Genomic DNA, 16,221 nt, shown 5'->3' on the forward strand with positions numbered 1-16,221 from the left:
TCTTTCTGTCCCAATGTTTGTTTTGAAAACATAAATTTGTTTCAATACAACTGATAGACTAGCATTGTGGGCGTACCATAAATTTTGTCTGTGCTGATCTGAAATTTCATGAGTAAGAAACACTAGGTAAGTGCTAAAAACTGCAGCCAACTCAACTGAAAGGCTTAGAAATGTGCAAAATGCTCATATGCCCGTAGCCACCAAGCACCTCAGGTCACTCCAGTACCGCGAGCCACGCCCACTCACGTGCAGGGGTACAACTTCCTGCCTCCTAGCAGATAGCGCCCCTTCCATCACTTCACAGTAACGCACAAATCATCACCTGTCCAACACCCACTTTCATGAGCTAACTTTCAGTCTTTGTCAAGGCGAAGTGTCATATTTACTGTAGTATTTATGTATTATTTAGCCATTTAAAAATGTATAAAACGCTGTTTTTCCTAGGTTCCCATTTTGCACTGCTGACAGCTTTTAAGCACAAGAGCCCTAACCCCCATTTTCCCCCTAAGCGCTGTACTTTTTATCGTGCGATCTTTCATAACATAGTGATTTTTAGGAATGTGTAGGTCATGTTGTAGCAGAAGTGACTAGACCTCTAAATCACAGATTGTGAGGAGAAGACTGCTAACGTGTTTAGAAGGTAAACCAGTTGACTTCCTTAGACTGTCATACCACAGATAAATTAGTACCATACTTTTTGTGTTTTTAGAATCCCTTCAGGAAAAAATCACAGGAATTATCCCTGCAACATCTCAGGAATTCAATTTAAGTTGATTTTACGGAATCAGAGGTAGAAGGCATCATAAGTTCTCTCAATCATATATTTATATGTGTGTGTGCTAAGTTTTGTAAACATAATTAAATGATGATATTCTTTGTACTCTCTTAGGATAACAGATGAGAATTTGGGTGCAGATTATGACAAACAGATCCAGGGAGGCTAACTTTCTCACTTCCTATCTAGACACACATTCGAACTAACATGAAAGACACAGGGCAATCGCTAAAAAACAGCATATAATCTTCACTATGTAAAAAATTAACCAAATGTTTACTAATAGTTTTTGTAATGGCAACTCACAAATAGATATTTTCATATGTTTGCCCTTTCCTGTAAAGCATATTCTTTTATGTAAATAGAGAAGAAAGTTAATTTTGTGCCTCCTTACCAAAACTCTCCGAGTTGGAGACAGGTTAAAATATATATATGTACCTACATATATATCATTTATCAGATACACACACAGAGATTATATATAAATATATACATACAGACACATATATAATTGCTATTAAAGTTTCTATACTTTCATTATTACATAACATGTAATGAAATTTTGAGAAAATATAAACTTTATACAGAGAATCTATGAAATTTCTCTGTTAGGTTGTTTATCATAGGATAAAGAAGATATATTCCATAAAGGTAATTTTCATCCTAGATATATTTAACTGTTCCTACTATTTGGGGCATTTACATGCTGTTTTACATTTTTCAGAAAACTGTTTTATAAAAATTACCAATTTAATCAACATATTACAATTTATTGTCCCTTTGAAGAATATTCTCATTCCATACATTTTTGTGGACTCCCCAAATCTCACATGATAAAATTTTAATTATCTAAAAACACTGGTATATGCTACAAATATAATTCAAGCCAGAAATCTCTTATAAAAGACTAATGATTACATTCAATTGAGCTAACGTTCATCAAGTATTACCAAGGGCCCAACACTATGCTAGAAACACAGAACACAAAGATAAAATGAAATGCACCCTCCTCTCAGCTCATTATCCAGTAAAGGTAGAAGTGGTAAATAATGAGGCAAAAAAAAAAAAGTAATTAGTATAGCATTTGGGAAACAAATCTCTAAAACAAAGGGCTATTAGAAGTTGTTTTCAGCTACAATCCTCATAGGACTGACATTCTCCCAAAATTAAATATAAATGACTGGGAGTATCAGGAATATACTTTAATAAAAATGGCATCTATAAAACAACTTAAAAACACCAAACCCCTACCTTTGGGTCAAAGTTGACACTGAGAAGTCCATTTATGGCGCTGAATTTAATCAAAGGTTGATTCAAATTGAATTCACAGATTTCATCCACGTTACTTTTCCATTCATTATAGATATGATTTTCAAATTGGTCTAGCAGGGCAGTCATTTCAATATACTTCTGATAAACTAGGGCATCATCAGGACTTTCCAAGAATCTGTAGGAATAGGATTTTTCTACTTTCCTACATAATAGATTTCAGCTTAACTACTTTACAAGGAAATATATAATAGAAAGTATAATAAAACGCACAATAAAAAAGAGGAATAGAAATGAGGAAGGCCAAATAATGCTTCCAAATGGTCTTTGCCTTAAAAGATAGCATTATGAAATGAATGGCACTCCAGAGAGTTCCACTCAATGTCAATAGCAGAAAGTTACCAATTCCTACAAAGACGAGGAAAGTACAGCAATCTGCAAAAAAAAGAGTGCTAGTTACTAAGAAAGGAACTCAAAACTACCAACATACTATGGGTGCAAAGGAAAAGTGAGAAGAAAACATGTAAGGACCTACGACAGGGAAACACATGGAAGTTTGAAAAGTCCCAGTGAATGTATTCTAAAACCACGGGGATGAAGCCTTCTCAATGAACTCAGCCAAGGAAAAGTGTTAAATAGGGCAATGACTCCCCAAGTGCTAAAATGAACAGGTCACTGCCCTCTATAAAACTTGCCTGTCTCATTAGGATAATTTTGCCATGAAATAAGCCGAATAACTTACAAATACCGGAGAGATGCCAAGTTGGACCGAAATGTCTGAAGTCGTTCAAAGACCTCTTTAGCCCATTTGATGTTGCCTGCGGTAAATGGCATATTCCTGTGAAGAACTACATCCCCACGTTCAATCTGCAGGATCGTATTTTGGCAAAGAGGAAGGAAGGGGATGTTTAATCAGAGTGCATTCCGACCTTAAAGCACTTGTTCATTTCAGTGGTTTCACAGTTCACAAAGACATGACATGTAAATGTTAAGTAACCTGGTTAGTAGAGTTATGGTCCTAAAGCAGGCTCTTCATCAGGAAACCAATTAAATCGAGGCATAAAAGGTTTACTGTCCCTATCTCATCTTAGGTATCATTAAATAAAGTTCTAGCTGATGGCCATTACCCACAAAAACGACGCTGGGGATGTGCTCGAGTTCACCCCCTACTTACGTGTTCCACGTGCTCGTTATACAACTGCTTACACATATCCAGCTCTGCGTTAAACATGTGCAGTAGTGTGCTGTAATGTGGGCTGAAAATTTCCATGACAACTGGTTTCTCTAGAAAATTCCCAAATATGGTCAACAGCTGTAGAAATCGAAGTTAAAAGGTTAAGATCTGTGGATTTTTAATACAGATACTCAGTTATTTCCCCCATTAAACCTCCTACGTGACTCGAGTTAAAGCAAAATCTAGAACCCTACAAGAATCCTGAAATAGCTCCAAATCCAAGACACGTTTCCAATAAAACAAATACTAAATGTGATCTCCCTTCCTCAGCAGAAAATGAGAGGAGTCAGAAATTAACTACTATCTGTCAGCAATCCCTGCTCACAGATAACACTAATTCTTCCTGCTGGGTGCCAGGAAATGTTTGAGAAGATGCTTTGCAGATATAAAATCAGAAGCAAAATGCCGTCTTTCTTTGTTCTCTTCTCCTACACATGTACTCTTTCCATGTAGAATATCCACGTTGAGGACCTCCAGGTCACACCGCTAATAATTACACCGAATCGATCAGTTACTGTGACTGTCCTGTCCTTGGCAGCCCACCTTCCACGCCACATACCCAGCCACCCCAACACCGTGGCCTGGGGTAGCAGTGGTGACCTGTTGCAAGGACAACCACTTCACAGGCTGACAGTTCCTTTGACAGGAATGTCCTACCCTCAAACTGATGCCTTGAACTAATGACGTTCTCTCCTCCTCAGGAAGAGAACCAGGGCATGGCAGGCTGAACCTATGGTAGCAAAATTCTGAGTGAGCAAGAACTACCAGCAAGCAGAGGAAGCCAATGAGTAGGGAGACCAAAAAACAAACAAAACAAAACACATGGACTGAAAAAGGAACACATTACTCGAGCAGAAAAGTAAAGGTCCTGAAACTCTCCTCACTGAGTCGATGCCCCCCACCCAGAGGCAAACTCCCCTTCCCCAGCAGCTTCCACAAACTCAGCCGCCTGCACAGCCTAACCTTGGAATCCCATTAGCCTCCCGCCTTACTTTCTGCCCCGTGGGGATCCTGTGTGCCAGCGTGAGGCAGCCTTCTTGGCAAGCACGATAATGTGATTAAAATGCTTATTTCTGTATAAGCAGTATTCATAGATAGCTGACAAGGGGCCAGGTACTATATTTTAACGGCCTTAAATTGCTGTTACAGGTTTCAGGTGAGAGAGGGAGGAACGTCTCCAGATTGACACGGCCAGCAGCAGAGTCGGCAGTTGACCCCGGGCAGTCCGGCACCGGGCTCTCTGCAGCAACGTGCCACTGGAAATTATTCGACTTGCTGTGTGTGGCCTTCATACAATGTTAGTTATTAGGCCTGGTATGTAGAGATTTCTTTACAAGAAGATACCTCTTCGTGCACCTGCACGGCTCCGTCGTCCTGAGCTTCTGGCTCAGGTCATGATTCTGGGTTCCTGGGATCAAGCCCCACATCCTGCTTCTCCCTCTCCCTCTGCCTGCCCCTCCCCCTGCCTGTGCTCTCTCAAGCACACTCTCGCTCTCAAATAAACAAAATCTTTTAAAAAAGAGAAAAAATTCTAACTCCTCAAAGTAAAATATCATCAAGATGGCAGAAAACCATACACCACGGTCTGGGCCTCGTTAGCTACATGGCCAAAAAGAAACTTTTGTTACTCCTCTTAGGGAAATAATAGGAGTTCCTCAAAATTTGTTTTCTTTAAACACCAGCTGTTGCCAAGCATGTGGAGAAAAAAGGAACCCTTGTGCACTGCTGGTGGGAATGCAAGCTGGTGCAGCCACTGTGGAAAACACTACGGAGGTGCGTCACGAGATTAAGGGGAGAACTACTGTACGATCCAGTAATTGCACTACTGGGTATTTACCCAAAGAATATGAAAACACTAATTTGAAAATACATGCACCCCCACGTTTACTGTAGTATTATTTACAATAGCCAAATATGGAAGGAGCCCATCAAGAGATGAATGGATAATGAAGTGGTGTATGTATACTCAATGGAATATTTCTCAGCCCTAAAAAAGAATACAGTCTTGCTGTTTGCTACATGGATGTCTCTAGAGCGTATAATGCTGAGAGAAACAAATCATGCAGAGAAAGAAAAGTATCATACAATTTCACTCGTATGTGGAATTTAAGAAACAAGCAAAGGAAAAAAGAGAAACAAAAAACAGTCTCTTAACTATAGAGAACTGAGGGTTACCAGAGGGGAGGTGGGTGGGGGGATGGGTGAAACAGGTGACGGGGATCAGAGAGGTACACTTATGATGAGCACTGAGTAACGTGCAGAACTGTGGACTCACTGCACCATACACCTGAAACTAATGTGACACTGTATATGAATTATACGGGAATTTAAGTAAAAAACTTTTCTTTAAAAACAGCTTCATTGTGAACGTTCTCTATTTACATCAACTAAATTCATTGAAAAAAAACACAAAAAATGTACTAAGTGTAAATCAAACCATATCTTAGAGATCAGTTCAGACACATTTGTCACCACCCCCCCCCCCCGGGGAATATCAATTATAACCAGTAGAGAAACTGCTAAATATTTTAAAACCTGCTTGGTTAGCTGCTCCCAAGGAAAATGCTTATTAACTTTCTTCTTTCAACCACTCTTTTGTTGACTTTGGGTTTCCTGTTAACAATCAAAAGCAAACAGTGACTCACAGATTTAACGGTGCAATCCACCGACACCAGGGAAATATATTTACTTCGCAATGTGTTCTTTTCAAACACTTAATGTCCTGACCACGACTGAAATACCAGAAGTTCCCCAGCTGCATCGCATCTTGCCTGCCTGATAGGCTGAGTGGGACTTGACTCCAAGTACAAAAGAGAAAAGACACAGAAAAAATCTTCTTTTGGGGAGGCTGTAAAGCCACAAAATAGTAGTAAGAAAAGCCTTAACCTTTTAGGTAGTACACATTGTCATAATTATCCAGCATCACACAGAAACACTACCCTCTGGGAAGAGAACAAGGGTCCTGTGGACCTATTCTGTGAAGAGTATGGACGTCTTCCTTCATATCAACCTCCAAAGATTAAAAATGGACTCCTACCACAGGCTTTGTTCCCTGACCATCCCATTTGAGATTTGTACGGTCTACCTTTTCTTCGACTCCTCAGTTTCACTCCATAACATGGCTTTTCATAATGCCTTTGCCACTCCTCAAGTAATACCTATTTATGTTTTTCTTGGGTTCGCCTCTTTCCAAGATATTTTAAATCTGTTGCTACCTGAACCACCTTACACTTCACAATTTTACGGCTTTCAATTTTACTGCCCGAAGACTTTTCTGGATACTCCATCCTAGACATCAGTCTCGCTTCATGTAGACACACTAAATTTTAGTGAAACATCCATTAGTGTTCTGCTTTGTTTTTTATCAAGTGCCAGCACTATAGGCTTTGAACTACAGTTTCATATTCCAGTAGAATAGTGTTTGGTCCCAGGGCCCTTCCTGGTCATGTCTTTGCCGAGAGCAGGCATGAATCATGGTCTCCAGAGAACCATCCGCAAATATTTGTTCCCTGGGACCCAATGGCACGTGGTCAGAGTTCATCATTCTGTACCTACGGTAGAAATCATTTTTTCCTCCACATGCCATCCTGTAATTTTTTTCTTCCACCACGACTTTTCCTGCAGTTTAAACCTCATCCGTGAGTCATTCCAGTGCTCTGACTACCAGCCCATCCCCCCAACCTCAAGCAGTTATTAGATGTCTGCTTTATAAGACACTGAAGAAGGGGATCTAAATAGAACACAAACTGTGAGATGACGTCCCACCCCTGCACAGCTACTAGGCAGGGGCCCACGCTGTATTTTTCCACAGACAAGATACAAATAGGTGCAAAGTTAAAGACAAAAAACATGACAAAAAGATAAAGTTGTTTAGAAAAAATAAGTGGCGTGTACTAGAACAGAATCCCTATCAACAGCTGTGCTATGGGAAGGAGAGAAACTTGAATTAGAAAAAGTAGGAGCCTCTGTAAAGGGGAGCAGTCTACATTCTTTCCTCCTGTTATTTATAAAAGCATGAAAGCAAAGTAGGTCCAGTAACAGTATGATACACTATGGAGCCATTACAAAATAGTGAATTCTGTTATAAGAGCAAGAAAATGTTTATGATTCAATTCTAAGTGAAAAAGTTCACCAAAGAGGGTCAAGCCTCTGATGTCACTCTCGTCAAAGGGATACATATACACATATGTAGCCAAAGAAAAAGTAGTTTCTGAGAGATGGGATCACAGGCAGCTTAATTTTACAATAATAAGCTATATATTTTGTTTTGGCCAATGGCATCTCAGTCTCACCTACCAGCTCTTACAAAACAAAAGAACTATTTGATCCTTATGAATTTTTTTGTAGGCTGCATGGCCAGTGTGGAGTCCAATGTGGGGCTTGAACTGACAACCCTGCGGTCAAGACCTGACCTGACATCAAGAATCGGACATGTCCCTGACTAAACCACCCAGGCCCTGATCCTTGCAAATTCTCTGTGTTAAAATGCTTGACTGGGGCCAGAAGACCCTTTCACCTCCACCACCACCTGAGCAATCAGGTGAATTTGAAGGTCAAAATCAAACAGCATCCCATATAAAGTCTGGGTCCCTTCTATTGTCTTGTACCGCCACTTTCAATGAATTGTGCCCATGATCCCCTAGGGGTGTTTCTTCGGAAACAGAAGCCTCTATTCTTCTTTTGGGATGTCATCTGATTTTACAACTTACTTGCTTTGACAAGCAAGTTTCACATGGTGTCCCTCTTCCCCACATCCTAAGTCGTCCATTTGGGAGGGCTAAGAAGATGTGTTTCTTTTATGCAGCTTGGCATACATAAATACCAAACTGCATTTCTTTAATTCTCTGTCCAACGTTTCTTCATGTCTTTACATCTCAAAGTGGACTCTTATTATCGGTGGAATCATTTTTTGGGCAGCACCCTATTTATATACAAAATAATGGTGAGTCTGATCACCAACGGTCTTATGCCTGATGGAATGTATTAGACCAACTGCTCTTTGTTTCAGTCACAGTAATAAAGTGGGCAGGTGAACCCAACATATGTAAATAACGGCAGAGAGAAAATCTTGCATTAATAGGTATTTTTCACTTTTCACGGTGGCTTAATTTTGAATCAGGATTTCAGAGGCTATGCCAAACTCGCTCTCAAGGTAACAAGAGCTAAAACACTGAATTTGAGATAAGATCAATAGTCCGAAGTCCTAAAACTGACCTTGTCCCCAGTAAACATCATTCATTCATGCGTAATGTAAAATTTAATTCAGTGAGGTGAATATAAACAGAATGTGACTAGTTTATCATTTACCTGGGTCAGAAAGGAACGTATCCACTCCTTTCACCTCCCAGCCAAAATTATTCATTAGTAAAGTATTTTTTTAATGATAGCTTCTTCAGAACTAACCTTAAATGCAGCTTCTAAACCGTTGCAGTTAAAGAAACCTTCGCAAAGAATCGTTCCAAGCCTTCTGTCAAAATCCAAAGTTTTGGTCTTAAACACAACATAATCACTTTCAAATTCCTGTAAGATTCAAAGGGAAATAGTTTACTCGAAAGTGTCCAACAGTGAAAATAGCCATCGCAGAGGCAGACATGCCTCCCCCACTCGCCCTCCCTCGCCCCGTCTCTCCCACCGCGTGTTTGATAGCAGGATTCCAGGGAAGACCGAGAAAGAGCTGTATCTGACTAACTGTTCACAACGGCAGCCTTAGAGGAACACGGAGCCGTTAGCGCTGCCAGCCCACGTTTCCCCCGTCCTATTCACCGGCTCAGACCCCAGCGTCAGCGCTCCGACCCACCAGTCTGTCTGCCCTCTCCCAATCAAAAAGAACCCATTCTCATCACACCTTCAGTGTAAGTTTAAATAGGAAAGTTTTTAGTTTTGTTTTTCGTGGAGCAGAAAGCCTACCAAGCAACACTATTTCTTCAGGTGAGAAGTAAAATCACAGGTCGGTAGTGATACAGATGAAACACAATGCTCTTCCATTTTCCCAGTGCGTTACTATGCAGTTACCAACCCCCCGTTTCTCCCTAATACCAACCACCCGCTCTCATAGTCCGAAAGAACGAAGCCATGAGAGAGTCACTATCATCTGCAGGGCAGTGCAAGTCAGTGAACAAGTCCCAGAAATTCACACACACTCTGGGCTTTCCAGTCAAACAGCCCACAGAGCGCACACCACACATTTAACATGATGAGGTCCTCTGTCACCTCTGTAAATTAAGCCTCATCTACCAATAACAGCCGTAGTCATATCAGCTAATATTCAGTCTTCTGTTCTAAAAGCTTTGCATTATTAACTCAATTTGCACAACACATGATGTAGGTAATACTGTTTCCATTTTATAGGTGACAAAACAAACTCAGAGAAGTGAAATCATCGCCCACAGTCACACCATTGCTAATTGGCAGAACCAGAATTAAAGCCTGGCAACCATGATGTTTTCTATGTTTCTACGAAGGACTGCCCCCTTGTGTGGACTCTAACACACCCTGAGAACAAAATGTAATGGTGATGTTCTGGGACACTGTGTGTCATACACCACAATGTTATATTTAGCATCGAGGAAGTCTCCATGTCTGAATGAGAGACAATCTCTTCATTCAAGCATCACTGACTTTTTAAAAGTAAACACAGCCTCCCAACAAGTCGTAACAAGCCTAACTTATCCCTCCTCTTGGTATGGCAACAAGAAACTTACAACATAAGACGCTCCAATATTATTTAAACACTTAGTAGTTAACATCTCAGCGAGGGGAAAATGCAAATCTCTATCCCAACTATCTCTCCCTCCAACTGTTTTACTCGTTCACCCCAAATTCAGAATGGCCAATGACACCTCTCCCCATCAGGTCCCACAGATAATTCAAACCCATCTTGCACAAATCTCAATTCATCATCTACTCTATAAAGCAGCTCTTTTAAAATACCCAAACAGAAATTTCGGCCATCTCCTTTGCTCCCTTCTCTCCTGGTCAAGTGCCATCAATTTCTTCTCTTAACCACCTCTTGAGCACATCCACTACGCTTCCTCTTTCCAAGTCCCCCTCTGGTCCAGGTCACCATCGCCACTTACCTGGATTTTCACTCACCACTTTCCAACTACTTTTTTTGTCTCTATTATTGTCTCTCCAAATAATTCCTCAAAGTGCCATTGAAATAAGCTTTCTAAAATAAAAATCTTATGTCACTCTAATTTTTAAAAAGATTTTATTTATTTGGGGGAGAGGGAGAGAATGAGAGAGCACGAGCAGGGGAGAGAGGGAGAAGCAGGCTCCCCACTGAGCAGGGAGTCCAACGTGGGGCTCGATCCCACATCACCTGAGCCGAAGGCAGATGCTTAACCAGCTGAGCCACCCAGGCGTCCTGTCACTCTGATTTCTAATTCTCCAATTCATAATCCCTATTTTTTAAGATGAAGTCTCAAAGTCTTACCATACTCTACAGAACGGTCTGTGATCTGGACTGTACCGACTGCTCTGGACTATTCCAGCACCTTCCCCCGTTTACACACTAGGATCCTGCCACACCTGCCTTGTCACATCCTCTCTCTCTGCAGGATACAATTTCCCACTAATCGCTTTCTTTTTACCTACTCTTCACCTGTTTCATTTCTATTTGTTTTTCAGTTCTATTTATCTTCCAGTTACCTTCTCACTTTCCTTGCACCTCCTTTGGCAAGGGGCCCTTCACAAATGCTCTCCCAGCACTCTGTACTTTAGACACCCTAGCACCGAGCACCCAGGGTGACTGCCTACCTGCACGCTCCCCTGGATTAGCTCTGGGAGTATAACGAGTTCTAGTTTTCAGTTACAGTGCCAGTACTCCATGGGGTTCTTAGAGCACAGAGCTGTTTCTCAAGAAATACTTACTAAAGCATCAACAATATGCTGGCAGTGCTCGAGGATCATTGTAAACATTTTCTTCTTCATCCTGACAACTGCAAAAGTGCCCTAATTTATTAGTGACGTGGGAAATTACTGACGAGTCTTAGCTAGTGAAATGTGCTGGTTTGACGTCGCTCCGAAAAGGCACTCATGCTGCCGAGGGAAGGATGGACCCTAACAGCGCCTGGAAGGGGCTGGGCACGCAGTAGGGCAAACGCAGTCACTCCAGGCCGAGAGGAGGTCTGGCTGTGTTTTCAGGGTTTATCTGACAGAACCTGGTGTTTATCATAAGAGAACCAGATCGTGAATGACTCCCAGGCTGTGCACCGCGGAGCCCACCACGTGTGCCCTTGTGGGAGGCGGAGAAGCCCGGGAAGAGTAGTTTGGCTACAGGCAGAGGTTCAGTTTTGCAAGTTTATTTGGAGACATCTATCAAATAGTTAAGCGCAGACGTTGAGTGGGCCGCTGAATATACCCTACGTGTTTGGGATTTAGAAAGACCCTTTACATATCATGTGCTATAGGCTTTTGGTAGATGTTCTTTACGCAAATTGAGGAGGATTGAGCCCTGCATCAGGCTCCCTGCTCAAGGGGGAGTCCGCTCCTCCCTCTCCCTCTACTCCTGCCCCCCCATCCCCACTTGTGTTCACGGGTGATCTCTCTCTCAAATAAGTAAAACCTTTAAGAAAAAAAAAAAGTTAAATACAAAATTACCACATGATCAAGTTTTTTTTTTTAAGATTTACTTGAGATAGAGTGAGAGCGCATGGGGGAGGAGGAGGGACACAGGGAGAGGGAGAAAGAGAATCTCCACCAGGCTCCCCATTAAGCATGGAGCCCAATGTGGGGGTCAATCCAAGGACCCTGAGATCATGACCTGAGCTGAAGGCAGGAGCTTAACCAACTGAGCCCATAATTAAGCATTTCTAACCCCAGGTACATACCCTAAAGAGAAAGGACTCCAACAAATACTTCTATACTATTGTTCATAGCACCATTATTCACAAGAGCCAAAGGTAGAAACAAACCAAGTACTCATCAATAAATGAATTTCAGCATTTATATATATTATCTAGCCTTGAAAAAAAATGAAATTTTGACACATGCTATAATATGAATCTTGAAGACATTATGCTACGTGAAATAAGCCAGACACAAAAGACATTGTATCAGTCCACTAACATGAGATATGTAAAATAAACACATTCAGAGACAGAAAGCAGAACAGAGATCACCTGAGACTGAGGAGAGGGGGCAAGGGAGAGTTGTCATTTAATGGGCACTGAGTTTTCGTGTGAGATGATAAAAAGTTCTAGAAGTGGATAATACTGATGATTTTATAACACTGTGAATATACTTAACGCCATTTAACCGTGCAGTTAAAAATGGACACAAACTATAACACGTCTTACCACAATTTTTAAATAGGTAAAAACAGAAAAACTTTACCTCCATTTTGATCCCTTTATGCTCTTCTGTTTAAAATATAATGGTCTTAGATATTTTCAGTAGATACACTTAAAACCACAGTATTCTAATTTTTGCTTTCACTGTCAAACAATTTAGAAAAAGCAAGAGGACAAGGAAAGTCCATTATTTTTACACATATTTTTCCTTACCCTATTCTTTCTGGTGTCCCAGGATTCCCTGTGTTATCATTTCCTCTCTGTAATGACAGCTTCCTTCAGCTGTTCTTTTAGGGTCAGGCTACCTGTGACAAATTCCCTTAGTTTTTGTTCTTCTGAGACTTTGCTCTCTCCTTAACTCCTGAAGGGTCTTTTTCACTGGGTAGGGAATTCTGAGTTAACAGATTTCTTTCTTTCAGGGCTTGAAAAATATTTTGCCATTTCGTTCTTGCCCCCATGATTTCTAATTAGAAATTCCCTGTCATTCAAAGCGTTTTTCTCCTTAGGCAAGTTTTTCCTTGTTGAAGATTTTTTGTCTTCAGTTTTCTAAAGTTTAATTATGTGTCTGGGCATAGAATTCTCTGGGTTTATCCTTGGATTTACCTTTCTGCTTTGAGTTCTTATTTCCCCTTGACTCTGTAGGCTTATCTCTCTTGCCAAATTCAGAAAGTTTTCAGCTGTTATTTGAGACCTTCAGCCTCACAGTCTTTCTCCACGTTCTCCACGTCCGACGACACAAATGCCAGGTCTAGTCCACTCTCACAGTCCCCGGAGGCTCAGGCTATGCTCTCCCTAGTGTTCAGACTGAGGGGGTTCTACTGCTCTACCTTCCAGCTCCGGAATTCTTTATCCCTCCATTCTGCCATTGAACCCTAATCCCCGTGCTTCCCCGGATTTTGTTCTATTTTTCAGTTCTAAAATTCCCATTTGTTTATATCTATTTGCTGAAAATTGTTTATGTTCATAATGACTTACTGAAGCATTTTTAGCATGGCTCTTTAAAACCCGCGAGATAATTCTAACATCTCTGTCATCTCAATGCCATTTATTAGTTGTCTTTCTCATTCAGAGGAGATCTTCCTGGCTCTTGGTTTAATAAGTCATTTTCAATTGACTCTAGACATTTTCATATTACCTTATGAGACATTGGATCTTAAAACTTGTTTTTGCTGACTTTCTCCGATACTGCTCCAGCCTCATTACTGCAGATGGGGATGTAAGTCCAGGCTCTCACTTGGCAACCATTAATACCTAAGTGTGGGGAGCTCTTCACTGTAGCTGGCATTCAAGTTCTGCATGTGGTCCTCACAGATTCCACAGTGTAGGCGATTTGGTTACCACTTGGCCATGGTCAAAGTTCTGACTCTCCAGTAGGCTTCCTCTGACACTACCCCAGGGGGGTAAGGATGCTACTGGATGAGGAAGAAAGTCCAGGATTCCCATGGGGTCTCCACTGACTCCACAAAGAGTGAGCTCTTTAGTGGCCAGCCAGGATAACAATCACAGCTAACTGGCCAATCTCTGGCACCATCCCAGTGGGGTGGGGGGTGAGGCACCTGTTAGAGACTTTTTTAAAAATATTTCATTTGTCAGAGAGAGAGAGAGAGAGAGAGAGAGAACAAGAACAAGCAGGGGGAGTGGCAGGCAGAGCTCCAGTCTCTGCAGGGAGCCTGATGTGGGACTTGATCCCAAGACCCTGGAATCATGACTTAAGCCAGAAGCAGAGACTTAACTGACTGAGCCACCCAGGCGTCCCCAGACTAGTTTTAAGTCTAGGCTCCCCACCTGGTCTTTGCTGGCATGAATGGGAGTAGGACATAGTTTCTTCTATAGGGTTTGGCTGAACTAGAGAGATTGTGTCTATAAGTTTTGTTACTATGCTGCCCCGTTCTTAAGAGAGATCAGGCTTTTACTGGGGATTTTATGTCTGTGCCCATTGGTGTTTCCAGGTCGCCAGTGTATCCAGCTCCCTGTCTAGGTAAATTTCAGGTAAGAAGGAAGGTCCCCAGCCAATTTGCCTTCTTTTAATCCGACAGAGTCTTATGTTTATTTTATATAAAGTAATCAGTGCTTTAGTCCTACTTAAAGGTATATGGAAAAGTATATCTATTTCATCTTCCCAGAAGCAGAAGTTCCAAAATTTATCTTTTAAGAATGTTATCTACTACTTTAACATTTAAAAGTAAACAGTACATACAATGGAATAATACGCATTTGTTTAAAAAGTAGGCAATGCTTTTGTAGAGATACAAAATGACTGCCAAAATATATTAAGTGACAAAAGCAACAAAAATATGAAGTGATGTGTAGAGAAGGCTATCTGTGCAAAAGCAGAACACAAAAGAATCCACACGTGGATTTGCTAATGCATGAACCAAGTATCTTTGGAATATCACGCAAGCAACTCATAATGGTAGATGCCTTTGGGGAGAAAAAATGGAAGATTAAGGAAAAAGCAGGGCTAGAAGAAGGAGACTACATTTTTGCACGTTATGTTTCCAAAAGAATGTCAAGTTTTTAAAGAATCAATTTTATCTTAAAAAATAAGGTGAGACATATGAAAATCCTGTAGATGGCTAACAAGTTTGTATCACGAAAATTAGAAAATGCTACATATAGTAATAGAAGAATTAATCATTCAGTAGACTAGAACAGAACAGAGGACTAACTGGAGGAACTGGAATACAATCCAGCATAGATTAACTAAATAACTTTGAAAATGTATTTTAGATTCTGGTATAATGACAGACTAGAAGGAAAAGACACACTGCATCTTGAAGCAGTCCACCTCGGGGCACAGGTGCTCAGGCCAATTCCTCCAACCACAGCCCCCCTTCCCCAGATGAACTTATTCCCTTCATTGCAACAAGGAGACAACAAGGGAGGCAAATACTGAAGAGTCAGAGCGGCGTAGGGGAGAGAGTGCTGGGCCTGGGCTTCAGAGTTTGGGGCTAGAACCGGTTCCACTCCCAGGGGATGGTGTCATCTTAGGCAATTTGCTTGTTATCACCCGCCTGGGCGTCACTCTCAGGGTTATAGTGAGAATAAAGCAGGAATGTGTGAAGATTTGGCACAATACCTGGCACCCAGCAATCGATCAGTAAGTATTAATGGACTCCTTGTAACAGAGGCTAAGTGGAGCCACGACGTTACTCTCATGAACAGCCACACCCTCGATTAAATTTCTCCAGATAACTAAGCAAGTAACACCTCAAAACGTGAGCAAAGCTACCTGACTAGGTATTAAATACAAACAATAAAGCAAATCTCTTAGCAAGTTTGTTATTTTAATACAATAATGTTGTGTCTACATTCATTTAATATCAAACTTGCTAAGAGACTAGAACATAATGATTCCAACCACTAAAAAAAAGCATAATTATGTAGTGTGATAGAGGTGCTAATTATTATTACAACGACAAGAACATTACAATACACAAATGTATGAAATTAACAAGTTGTACACCTTAAGTCTACACAATGTTATATGTCAAATCAATTTCAACAAAAAATAAATAATCCAAGTCTCTCCGCCATAATTGGCTAAATCTCAAAAGTTCCATAGGGAAAAGTCAAAGAAAATACCCAAAGTGATCTTTCCATTCAAAAATAATTGAAAAACTCCAAAATATTTTTATGGATACACCTGA

At 40.9% G+C, this 16,221-nt stretch overlaps 1 protein-coding gene across 1 annotated transcript in view; it reads right to left on the bottom strand.

Annotated features, from left to right (window-relative positions):
* The window catches only part of DNAH11 (dynein axonemal heavy chain 11), a 307,801-nt gene that overhangs the window by 265,338 nt on the left and 26,242 nt on the right, over positions 1-16,221 (bottom strand). Inside the window, exons 9-12 of the mRNA XM_087860989.1 lie at positions 8,682-8,798; positions 3,219-3,356; positions 2,787-2,911; positions 2,027-2,222 (exon numbers count right to left, since the gene is read on the bottom strand). Of these exons, the coding sequence (XP_087717115.1) occupies positions 2,027-2,222; positions 2,787-2,911; positions 3,219-3,356; positions 8,682-8,798 (576 nt within the window). The remainder of the gene's footprint in view (positions 1-2,026; positions 2,223-2,786; positions 2,912-3,218; positions 3,357-8,681; positions 8,799-16,221) is intronic.

Source organism: Ursus americanus, chromosome 3, assembly GCF_024610735.1.
Source record: "Ursus americanus isolate L20-20 chromosome 3, mUrsAme1.1.p, whole genome shotgun sequence".
In the NCBI taxonomy this organism is placed as follows: Eukaryota; Metazoa; Chordata; class Mammalia; order Carnivora; family Ursidae; genus Ursus; species Ursus americanus.